This window comes from Coccinella septempunctata, chromosome 1 (assembly GCF_907165205.1).
Source record: "Coccinella septempunctata chromosome 1, icCocSept1.1, whole genome shotgun sequence".
NCBI classification, from domain to species: domain Eukaryota; kingdom Metazoa; phylum Arthropoda; class Insecta; order Coleoptera; family Coccinellidae; genus Coccinella; species Coccinella septempunctata.
In genome coordinates, this window is record NC_058189.1 from 58,582,250 (window position 1) to 58,594,675 (window position 12,426).

Genomic DNA, 12,426 nt, shown 5'->3' on the forward strand with positions numbered 1-12,426 from the left:
CGTGTCCAAAAATCTGCTAGAAAAGTTCTAGCTTCAGTTTTTTGGGATTGCCTGAAGTAATCATGATTGATTTTTTGGTTAAGGTAGAACAATAACCAGAGATTACTATTCGACATTACTGACCACTTTACGGGAAAAAATTAAAGAGAAAAGACGCGGAAAGCTATACAAAGGTGTTTTGTTTTTGCAGGACAACGCCCCTGCACACAAATCTCATGCTGCCATGCAAAAAATTCATTCTTGTATGTTGAGAACGTCCCATAGTCATTTCCAATACACAGGGTGCGTAAAAAGATACAATTCAAAGTTCTCAGATAAATCGTTTGTATGCTGCATATTCTTGAATGTTCGGACTTTATTGTTACCATATACCTACCCCATCTGAGACAGAAAACGGCTTTTAGCTCTCCTTAATACAAAATGAAGTACACGAGGGTGGTTCTCAGAATTTCCAACATATTTTTCCGAAAACTGTTTTGACGGTAACTTGGCAGCCTCAGATTAGTATATAGGATGATCTGGAATGATGGATTTTTTATAAAAAATGGAACCATTCGAGACTTTATGTGAACCGATATAAGACTTCAGGGAGCACAAATTTTATGTTTATTATTTTAAAACTCCGGTAAATGCAGTGGCCTTCAAAATTCCGAACATTCAGCAAATCTGATCGTGTTATTGACCTCCGGTAACGCACCGGTATTATCTCATTATCTGCCACACATAACTTAAATCACGTATTAGCGTAGAACGATCCACTAGAATTCGTTGACATCAAGTCTGGCGAAAGTTCATCGCAAATTTTTTCTCGAAGATCGAAAAAGCGTTTTCTTGCTCCGATAGATCCTTTTGGAGCACCTAACACTTGTTACACAACTCATAAACGATGATAGATGGCAATTTCACCTCCAGCCTTGGCGCTTGGCCTTGCAGCACATACGAGCGACGTTCTTAAGGATCCAGGGGAAAGTGGAAATGCCCCACCTGTGAGGATGTCTTCCATATCCCGAGCCTATATAACTGATGAGGACCTTGCTACTAACCATGAGTTAACAGTTCTTGCGAACGTATTCAAGTGGGTGGCTCCCGAAAAATCACGATGAGGGTCCACTGGAACCTTGTGGTTAGTGCATTTCCTGTTTTTGTTTTTTTCTTCTTGTGCTTTCGATGATTTCGGTGATAAATAGTGATCTTTAGAAAGGGGTGTTGCGATGGGGGTGCTTAATTTTAACTCCAGTGTAATGAAGTGATTTAGAAAAACTGTTTTTTATACTGAGTGAGATATCTTCGGTATTTACCATTTTGTAGGAAAATTTAAGGTCAATTTTTACCCTAAATTGCGATACTTCTTATGTTGAATTGGGCAGTGTGTCATTCACCTTCTTTGAGGTTATCTGTGTTTTTACATGGCAACCCTAATTTTTTGTACAACAAATAGAAAAACCTTTCTTTGCTGAGGATTATTTGATCATTGATGGGGTATTTTCATAAATTATAGAGATGAAATGATTCGTTATTTCGAATCCTGCTTCTTCAATTACCTCACCTCCAATAAAAATTCGAAAATAATCCATTACTTCTCAGGTGTACGTCATTGAGCTTAAAATATATTGAAAAAATCAAAATCTGAATTCAACAAATTGAACATTTTCATCCCTATAAGTTGCCATTTAAAAAACCCAACCACTCTCCACCCCTCGTAGGGTACACGTCAAACTCCTCAATTGTGTTTGGAAAGTTGGGTAATTTTAAATGAGAATTGATATGATCGTACATTTTCTAGAGAATTGTAAATACCAAGGATATCATTTTTGTGCTTCTTTTTACTCACTCTGTATTTCTCCTTTGTAAAAGAATGATTCAGACTGGACAGGGTGGGCAAAATTCGTTGTCTACTGAGAGGATCTCGAGAACTATAACAGCTAGAAGAAAACGGATGACATATTTCCGAGCTCATTTTTGGAGAAACAAGGAATGGTGAAAACCACAGCCTCCTAAGATACTTCTTTTTTGAGTTTGACAATTTGGTAAAGTTCTCATAACTTTTTTGTCTTTGAAGTTATGAACCTGAAACTTCAACCTTCTACAGGCACTTTTTTGTATAATCCACTGATGAGATCAAAATATTTTTTCATTTCGAATCATTAGGTGAACTTTCATTTTTTAAATGCAAACTTTTATTGAATTTGTTATTTTTGAATTCGAAAAAAAGTCTTTTGGTAGTAGATTCTACGTTTGAAAGTGCATAAGAAGGTGCAAGTTTCAGATCTGGAACTTCAAAGACAAAAAAGTTATGAGAACTTTTCGGAATCGTTAAAATCTCAATTTTTGTTTATAACTCGAAATCTAAAAATTATAGGCCTATTCTGTTTTTAGATTTGCCGTTTTATCCGTTTTATTCTAGCTGATATGGTTCTCGAGATCCCCTCAGTAGACAACAAATTTTGCCCACCCTGTACTGACTCACTCATAATTGCAGTGCAAATTTTGATCTGCTTCAATCAACTTTACAAATTGTAAAGTTGACACATATGTATTCCTACAATGAGATTTTGGGAACGACTAACTGATGTGGAAATTCAAAATTTAACCATGAAGTGCATTTGATGTTTCCGATTTCTTAGCCGTTTAATTAAGTCATTCTCAGTAAAAACGCCAAAATTTTATACTCAATCCACAAACTTTTGAAGCAGTAAGTGTAAGCAAATCATGAATTCAACAACTACATATTTTCAAACAGAACTGCCTTCGTATTGTTCCTGATTCATCAGGATGTTATTTAAGGTCCAATAAATTAGTCGTACTGAAGTTGAAAACATAGATTGTACTTCTCGGTGGAAAAAACTTCTCGGTGGAAAAAAATTTCCAGATCTTAATTTCACCTAAGGGATGATTAGGAAAAAAAATATTCACACCAACTACGAAACTATGGGGTGGATATTGCCCTTTATTGAACCATAAGAAGCCTAACCTACCCTTTCGAGTCGATAGATTTTTTTTGGCTTAAAATTCGATAATAACCAACATTTTAACAAAATTCTTAGAATGAATGAATTTGCAAAAATTACAATGGATGAAAATTGGCAGTTATACAACAGTTCTGATTATTAAATGGAGAAAATTTGTACTGATTGGTTCCAAAGTCCAGTATCTCGTTTTCGGTCTTGTAAACTGCAAAGGAGGGATACCAAGAAAAATATATTATAACATTGGAGTTATAATTTTTATGCCAATTCTCAAACAACAGCATCATAACAAATCACTCTGGATTGAATAGAATTTTCAGATTTTATAAATTTGCAATCCTTTTTATCGTCATAAGGGCGTTTCAGTTCTAATGATTGATTCAATCGTAACAGATTTGGCAATTCAGAGAAACTGTGGCACAAGTATGAGAACAACATTATCATAAGATGGAGATATTTGCATAATTATGAAATATCTAGCGTTAATTTTATTCATATTCTCTTCCGAGTGTCAGTGTTATTTCCTCTTTACATAACGTGCATATGTATATGAAAACAAGAAACAGGTGTTTTGTCTTCAGTAATTTGCATCTTCACAAAACCGGATTCTTTCGAGATGTCCAGGAAACTGTGATTATTTCATTTATGCAGCTTCCTGTTTCGATTCGTCAACGAGAAATTTTCTGTTGAATGAGGGTGCTATACACAAAAAAAATTGCGTTAAATAAAGTCATATTTGCTTTTTGGTTTCTGGCTACGAAAATAGAAACTCCATTTTTTGGTTTATGTGACATTTGATGTTCAATTTAAATGGTAGGAATTGTAGGAAATAATGATGTATGTAAATGATGATATCATGATAATTTCAGAAACATCAAAACGTCAAGTTAACGAATTCGATATCAACAGCCTTTCTAATTTCAATGAATCGTGTCAAGTTATACAATAATGAATAGAGAATCTCTAAAAATATTGGAAATTAAAAGATGACTGATGATTGAAAGACTCAATTCGTCCTTCATTTTCTTATAATTCAGATGATTCAATCAAAGGTGTGGAATTCTTCTTGAACTTGACAAAGTCAATCATTGATTATTGAAGTCTCAAAATGAAAGTTTACACAAAAATATCTTCGTATGTATAAAACATAAAAGTTTAAATTCCGTTATATGCCTTGACTATCCAAATGCCAATTTTCAGAAATCATAAGAGCTGCAGCAAGTTCCACAGAGCTATAATTTTTTTGTTACCACAAAAATTTCGCTGTATTTGTTCGCTCAATCCTTTCTTTTAATTCAGACATTAATCTCCTCAGAAACACATTAATATCAGTCCAATTCATTTCTCGCAATATCATCGACAACTTTCACCAAATCAGTTGGCATTCGTCCAGGTGCATGTACAGATTTATCGAACAAAACTCTGAAATAGATGAACAATTCAACCTACATCTCAACATTCTCCGCTAGATGATTCTCCGAGAGAGCATTGCCCAATTTTCGGACCAAAATCACCGTGGCATCTTGAATAAAGTGAGCAATTAGTAAAAAAATTGATGCTCCAAGAAAGACTAAATAACTTTCTCTAATTACCAGGTACCAGGGCATTTAAAAATATCGAAGTTAACGTCACGCAACCTGGGAAAAAATGCACAACTTCTCAATTAGCATGGTTCTATTAAGTGGAACTGAACACATTTCTAGGTGTTCGGGAAAATTTTCGAGAGAGAAATTTGATCGATGTCATTTCTCTGATGTATTGTCCATTAACGATTTCCATTATAGAGCTCAGGGGAATTCAGTAGTTCATTGGTCTGAATGGATAATAATTTTTTTTATTTACGAATAAGCTCCTAAAACCTATGAATATAAGAAAATAAAAAATCAAATTCAATAAGTTTAAAAATTTCATCCCTATAAAAACCAATAAATATAAATCATTCTCAGCAACAAAAGGTCTATTCAATTCTGAAGAATAAGTAGTTATAACCATTTGAACTCATCTATCCCCCAACCCTAGTGAAGGGTGCATAACTAAATCTACAATTATGCATGAATAGTTACGTGATTGAAATTGAAAGCTGACCTGTTTGAGCATTTTCTGAATAATAGTAAATATTGAAGATATGCATTTTGTGCTTAATTTTTCCTCTTTCTGTCACCTAAATTCGACGTTTAGTGAATCTTGGAAAGCAGAGGAGCTAGAGCAAAACAGATTCTACGTTTCGGAGATCTTTCACTTGCAGAGAAACAAAGCAAAATATCCGCAAAAATTTAAATTTTGACTTCAACCTTCTACGGGCACCTTTTTGAGGAGATTTATGACGATTTGTTTTTCCAATTCAGAGATGACAAATTTAATGATAGTTTACATTTGGAAAAACAAAACTTTGCCTCATAATTCCAAATTGGGGAAGAAAATAATTTTTAAGGTTGTCAGTGAATTCTACGCAAAAAAATTCCTGTAGAAGGAGGGTTCAAGTTTCTGATCTGTAGCTAAAAGACAAAAAAGTTATGAGAACTTTTCGAAATCGTCAAAATCTTGATTTTTGTTGATAACTCAAAAACGAAGGATTCTCGGAGGCTACGGTTTTCACCATTCTTGGTTTCTCTGAAAAAGAGCACGAAAAATTTCCATCTGTTTCACTCTAGCACTTCGATTTTGGGACACCCTGCACAGTTAGTCCGTCAGACCACAGAATACACGATTCCTGCATTATAATGAAAAGAAGGTTGAATATTGAGAAATAAACTTCATTGAAGAAACTTAATTTGAGGTCAGAAACTAAATGAAGTAAAATTTGAATTTCATATTTTTGTAGTTCAAAAAAAAATTTTTTTTTACAGATTTTCTTAGGTCTCATCCTAGAAATTACATTGGTCCTGAGTAAAGCTGTGGAACCAGTGAGGAAGCCAACTGACCAAGTTGCAACTGAAACCAAAAAGTAAGTTGTTTGCTTAGCAAAAAGTGATTATTATCAACCAATGATGGTCAAAGCCTGCTTCTTTTACTTATGTTCGAGAAATGAGAATAACAAATTATTTTAGTTTGTCTCATTTTTCGTATTGATTCTTGTCTCTCTTGAAATCACTGTTTTAACAAACATTTTATTCTTATTGAACCAGATCAACCTCACAGACCTCTTCTTGCTGGAACTATTTAAATTATGGCTGAATATTTTTAAAAATTAACCTTTGGGAAAAAGCAGAGCCATAACCTACTTTAATTCTTCATATATTGTGTTGCGATTATGTGATATTATATGGAATTTGACAAAAAAAAATTGATTTTTTAACAGTTCAGTCCTTTTCTGAAAATCCACTGACAGTAAATCGGTTGAATCAAGAAGAAAATCTATATTCAGCCAAAAACCATTCCCCTGGGCATGATTTTTTTACTTACCTACCTACTGAAAACTTAGGAAAAGAGAATAAGAATAACTACAGTTTCTGTTTGTTCCTAATTCAATTTCACTCGCAGTCGAAAAAACTTACTTTCTTGACTAAGTATGTCTAATTCGTAACAATACAGTAATGGGATTGATTGTCGAGTAAACAATAAAAGGTTGGTGCACTTGTGCAGCACAATTATCACCATTATCATTATCCACTTTTATTTTCACCTTACTTGCCAGCATCATTTCCTGTAGATAGGTACGTCAACTGTTCAACAGAACAGAAAATATGAATTAATGGATAAAAGATGCACTCAATGAGTTGTGCAGATGGAAGATATATGTGATGGATATCATGGTGCGAAATTTTTTACTAAGACTATCTCTTATGAATGGTTTTTAACCAATGATTCCACTACAATAAGAAATAGATAACAGAAGAAATGATTGAACAATCCTAAGGCATTTCATCATTATAGGATAATCAGTAGAGATTGCTAATGTTATCCATTAATCAACATACATTCGCATCGAACATTTTTCGATTTTGTGTTCGTTGTATACTTACCATATAAATTCAGCATTGATAATTATCGAACATTACACTCAAACAGTAAAAACCCATTTATGAATACAAATATAGAATGGTTTTTCTGTTTTGGTGCCAAAGCAAGTTTTAAAATATGAAAACACATTAATTTGAAGACGGCTTCATCAAACTACATCCACTTTCATTTCATCGATGAGTTCTTTGAACTCTATCGAATTCCAACATAATATTCTATAATAGTCACATTCACACTGAGACGACACAAGGATTAGGTATAGAGCAAGGACCATAATCCTTGGAGATAGCTTTAGAAACGGTATCGAAATTCACAAGTTTCAAGGTTACTTATTGGTATACGTAGGAACATATATCGGTTATATTTATAACAATTAGATTCATTAAAGAATCCTTTCTTTATTATCTTCATACGAATAAAATAATGATATGAAACACTTCTTTCAGCAAAGCTCAGAGAAGGGACGGCTACGATTATCCAGCGCCTGCGCAAAGCTTCAATGATGGCCACCAAGGAGGAGATTTTGGCGCAGCAGCTGGCGGATATGATCAAAGTGGCAACCATGGATCATTTGGAGCAAGTGGTGGTGGTGGATCTTTCGGATCAAGCGGAGGAGGCTACGATAGTGGTGGATCATCCCAGGGTCACGGTGGATATGATAATGGAGGTTCCAACCAAGGAGGATATGATTATTCCGGTGGTCAAACCGGTGTAGGTTCAGGCTACGACCTAGGAGGCGGCGGTCATAACATAGGAGGCGGTGGTCATGACCTAGGAGGTGGAGGTCGAGACTTAGGAGGAAATGGAGGCTACAACTTCGGAGGAACCGTTGAAGAACATCACGTCGTTGAAGAAGATCACCACGAAGTGCATCATGACCATCACGATCACCACGATCCAGGCTATTGGAAGAAGAAGATGATATGGAAGAAAGGATGGAAGAAGATATGGAAACCTGGCAAGAAGAAGATCTGGGTCCCATCCTGGAAGAAAATCTGGAAACCGATCTGGGTCCCCACCAAAAAACCAGGTTGGAAAGAGATCCAAGTACCTGACTGGAAAAAGATCTGGAAACCAGTTTGGAAACCCATCAAGGTACCAATTTGGAAAGACATCAAAGTAGCTGACTGGAAAAAGATATACAAACCTGTTTGGAAGCCAATTAAAGTACCCGCCTGGAAGGAAGTTCAAGTTCCAGCATGGAAAAAGATCTGGAAACCTGTGTGGAAGGAAATTCAAGTCCCAGCTTGGAAAGAGATTCAAGTGCCAGCTTGGAAAAAGCATTACATTCCAGTTTGGGTGAAAGAAGGAATTCCCGGAAAGCATTATTTGGGCAAGGGTCACGATGGTTCAGAATATATTGCTCACGATATATGGAAGAAGAAACTAATCTGGAAACCAATCTGGAAGAAATATTGGAAACCCGCGAAGAAACAGATTTGGGTATCAGACAAGAAACTCGAATGGAAGGAGGCTTGGAAACAAGTCTGGAAAACAGAAAAGAAACAGATCTGGGTCGACGACAAAAAACTCGTCTGGAAAGAAGCCTGGAAACAAATCTGGAGAACCGAAAAGAAAGAAATATGGGTGACCGACAAGAAACTGGAATGGAAAGAAGCCTGGAAGCAAATCTGGAGGACGGAGAAGAAACAGATTTGGCTCCCAGACAAGAAACTGGAGTGGAAAGAAGATTGGAAGAAGGTTTGGTTTGAAAGTTACAAGGATATTTGGGTACCGGGATGGAAGATGATATGGCGACCAGTTATCATATCAGAATGGTTCCCTAGTCCTGATCACCATGATAAGCATGTTGAACATGGTTGGGATAGGAAAGACCAATCAGGAAGTAAAGTTGAGAATTTGACCAATAACAAATTGGCGAAAAGAAGTTCTGAAGAAATTTCAAAAACTGCAACATCAAGTACAAATGATTCCAGTAAAACCAAAAAGACCAGTTGGTCATTTCCGTCGTAGCGCAATCATAGTACCTTTCTCTGTATATAGTTAGGTTTAAGTTATTTTATTTTGTATAAAGATTTATATTTAACTGACTGACTCGTATATTTTTATTAATATTGTTGAATAGTTTTTTATTGTCGATTTTGTTGTTGAATTTTGTTATTTTATTCAATAAATCGAAATTGCAACTGTTTTTTTAATACAAAATCCAAAATACACACGACTTATTAGGTGGCCATGATACAAGGAAAAAAAAATTGATTTTTTCGCCGTTTGGCTTCTGACCAATTCCTATTCCAGTTCTGCTGATACATTTGTTGAAATTGGAGAAATTATGGTGAACTGGCCTATTCATTTCAATCTTCCATGAAATAAGTGAAATTCCCGGACTAATTGACTAATTGAGTTAATTGAAAAAAAAACCTAAGGAAACATTGCCTAATTAGTTTCTTCTGTAATTTTAATTTAAGTTCAGCTACAACAATCGATCTGAAAGTATTAATGACATCGGTAAATGATCATGAACGCGCAAAATTATCTTTTGTTTCTAACATTAATGCTCTCCCTGTCTCTCATGAATGTTCCATTCATGTGAATCTTTATTGCTTGCAAGAAAGGGCATTTTTTAAAGAAATAAACACATCAACTCGTGTAATTGAATTAGAAATCGGTGAAGATGGGGAATGAACTGTAGCTATAGAATATAAGTTTGCAGTAATTTACATAAATATTAAATTTTATCGTAGAATTTCCGAGACATAATATTTTTTACAAAAGTATCCTTTACACCATCACTGTTTCTTTTCAGTAAACTTTGGACTCAAATTGTGATGAAAGATTTTGAAGATAAGTAGGTGTTTTGATCAATGTTTGACTTTTTTAAAGTAATCACCTTGATTTCCGGAATCCCTCTCGATTTTAGGACAATTACACTGTTCTTCATGGCCTCGTTAGAGTAGTTAGACAAAATCTCAGCAGAGTATTTTCGAACAAATAGAGTTTCTTCTGATTTTTTGTGAAAAGTAACGATTTTTCAATTTTCAGGTTCTGAGAAAAAAATTCAAAATTACTTTTCAGGTGGCATCTTTAAGCAGCTGTTCAAAGAAAAATTTATATGAAAAACCCACATTATTTTCTGACAAGGAATGAACTCTTAATTTTTTTCGTAACTTTTCATTTACACCCTGTATATCTAGGTTTCGTATTCAGGAACCAAATAAAACAGATTCGAGTTCCTTAAATGGCTGTATGTTCCATTGAGTTGGAAACATTAATTTTTTCATTCTATCGGTGAGTATATTATTCTGTGAAGAAAATATACATTAATAGTATAGGGTAAGAAGGAATATAAGTGTGATAAAAGCAGCAAAAACTTAGCTGTACGAATAAACTTGTGAAAAATATAGTGGAAATTTTCTGAAATCAATGAATTTCTTAACAATGTCACCAAATTTTCTATGATGAATGGTCCCTATACTTTCAAAACACTCAAAAATTACTATAATTCTAAGTTGGTAAGACCAAAGGACAATCTCACATTTCTGGACTGGTTTACTTCCAGTGGCTGTATCTATGCAACAGAAATAAAGCTAAAAGTGATACCAAAGATTATAGAGTTAACCTAACCTATCCTAACCTAACTCTATAATCTTTGAGTGATACATATTCTGAAAGAGCAACTCTTCTAGTAGGTAATAAATCTCGAAATTTCATCTACCTCGATGCAAGAAAGTAGATGTCCACCGAAATTGTGAAAATCGAAAAATTGGAGTATCGAGCCATGATCACGTACCTGAATTTAAAACGGTTAAGAGGTAAGCAGATTTACGAAGATATACTTAATACCCTTGGTGATCAACGTCCTTCGTATGCGACCGTGAAAAATTGGACTGCAAGCTTCAAAAGAGGTAAATTTTCCATTGAAGATGATGACCGATCAGGAAGGCCAGTTTCTATGTTAGTCCCCGAAAATATCGATGCAGTTCATGACATGATTTTATCAGACCGTCGAACTGGGCCTAAACGGATATCTGAAGCACTGAATATTTCATACAAACCTGTTCATCATATAATTCACATCAATTTGGACATGAGAAAAATTGCTGCAAAATGGATCCCCAAATGTTTTGAATGTTGACCAAAAGCGTGCAAGGGTAGAAGCATCGAGTTCGATCTATGCTCGATTTGAAAACGATGTAGACTTCTTAAACCGAATTGTGGAATTATTACTATGGATATATGGATGAGACTTGGGTAGATTTCTATACGATGCGGAAACAAAGCAACAATCGATGGAATGGCGACACTCTGGTTCTCCAAGACTTAAGAAGATGCCTGTCGAAAAATCTGCTGGATAAGTTCGCTTCAGTTTTTTAGGATTGCCATGGAGTAATCAAGGTTGATTTTTGGATAAGGGTAGAACAATAACCGCAGATTACTATTCGACATTACTGACCACTCTACGGGAAAAAATTAAAGAGAAAGACGCGGAATGCTAGCCAAAGGTGTTTTGTCTTTGCAGGACAATGCCCCTGCACACCACTCTCATCAAAATTCGTTCTTAGGGGTTTGAAATACTAGAACACCCCCATTATTCATCAGATTTGGCTCCATCCGACTATCATCTTTTTCCTCAACTGAAAAAACTTTAAATGGTCGTTAATTTCATAGATCTCAGTGCAAACGTCCGGTCTTCATATTTTCGGAATTTTGCGAAGGTCTCCCAAAAAAATTATCGTAGACCTGAAAGTGATACATATTCTGAAATCGGTGCAACTGTTTGGTCTTGACGAATATTTAAGTAACCAGTGACACCATGGTCCCCATGAAAGAATAAGTTCTTTCGAAAATTGCTATTACTGTAAGTTAAGCTGGTAACCTCAAAGAAGAATCTCAAACCTCTTGCAAATTCCAAAGTGACTGGTTTGTCCGAATAGTTTAATTCGGTTAGGGATAGATAAATAACTTATTTTGGGTTAACTTGGCATACAGATCAGTTCCAAAGAGGATAATTAATCTTTGTCAGTACGATGGACACGAATCTTCTATTCAGGTGTCTCATGGCAATATTAAAATTGAGATTATGATTTTCAGGGCAATAATTTTCATTCATTGACCGAGAAAATTCCTGCAAAATTCTATTACACCCAGAAATCCATAGCCTACTATACAAAACGAAATTGAATGACCACTCGATACAAGTACCTTCTCTAAAAAATACCGTTGGTATCGTTTGACATCTCCACTTCTTATCGATGCAAAAATCTAAGCATGGAATAATATACAGATCACCGGACCTTATTTATATTCTAGACGCAAGTGCACAATTTATTCAGACATTGTGCATATGACAATGCCCATGAAAGTTCCTTTTTATTATCTTCGACGGCAGAAATTCTGATTAGATTTTTCACTTTTGTACTCATTCAGTCTGTGGGCGCACAGACGAAATGCAAATGAAAATTGAAAACGAAATCGAAACCTCGTCGTCGCTTATATATAGAGGTTGCGGAAGAAATTAAGCCAATTGTTCATCGTTGAC

The 12,426-nt window shown here is 35.1% G+C and overlaps 1 protein-coding gene across 1 annotated transcript; it reads left to right on the top strand.

Moving 5' to 3' along the window:
- The first annotated feature begins 388 nt into the window (after positions 1–388).
- LOC123313796 lies at positions 389–9,067 on the top strand. Its single transcript, XM_044898819.1, has 3 exons — positions 389–1,123; positions 5,813–5,910; positions 7,373–9,067. The coding sequence occupies exons 1-3, from the start codon at positions 1,100–1,102 to the stop codon at positions 8,898–8,900; spliced, it is 1,650 nt and encodes a 549-aa protein (XP_044754754.1). The 5' UTR covers positions 389–1,099; the 3' UTR covers positions 8,901–9,067.
- The last annotated feature ends 3,359 nt before the right edge of the window (positions 9,068–12,426 follow it).

Excerpts from the sequence above, each read along its gene's own strand:
- LOC123313796 (XM_044898819.1), top strand. The coding sequence starts at position 1,100 with ATGAGGGTCCACTGGAACCTTGTG. Across the intron at positions 1,124-5,812 it reads GGGTCCACTGGAACCTTGTG|ATTTTCTTAGGTCTCATCCT; the intron begins GTTAGTGCATTT and ends TTTTTTTTACAG. Across the intron at positions 5,911-7,372 it reads GTTGCAACTGAAACCAAAAA|CAAAGCTCAGAGAAGGGACG; the intron begins GTAAGTTGTTTG and ends CACTTCTTTCAG.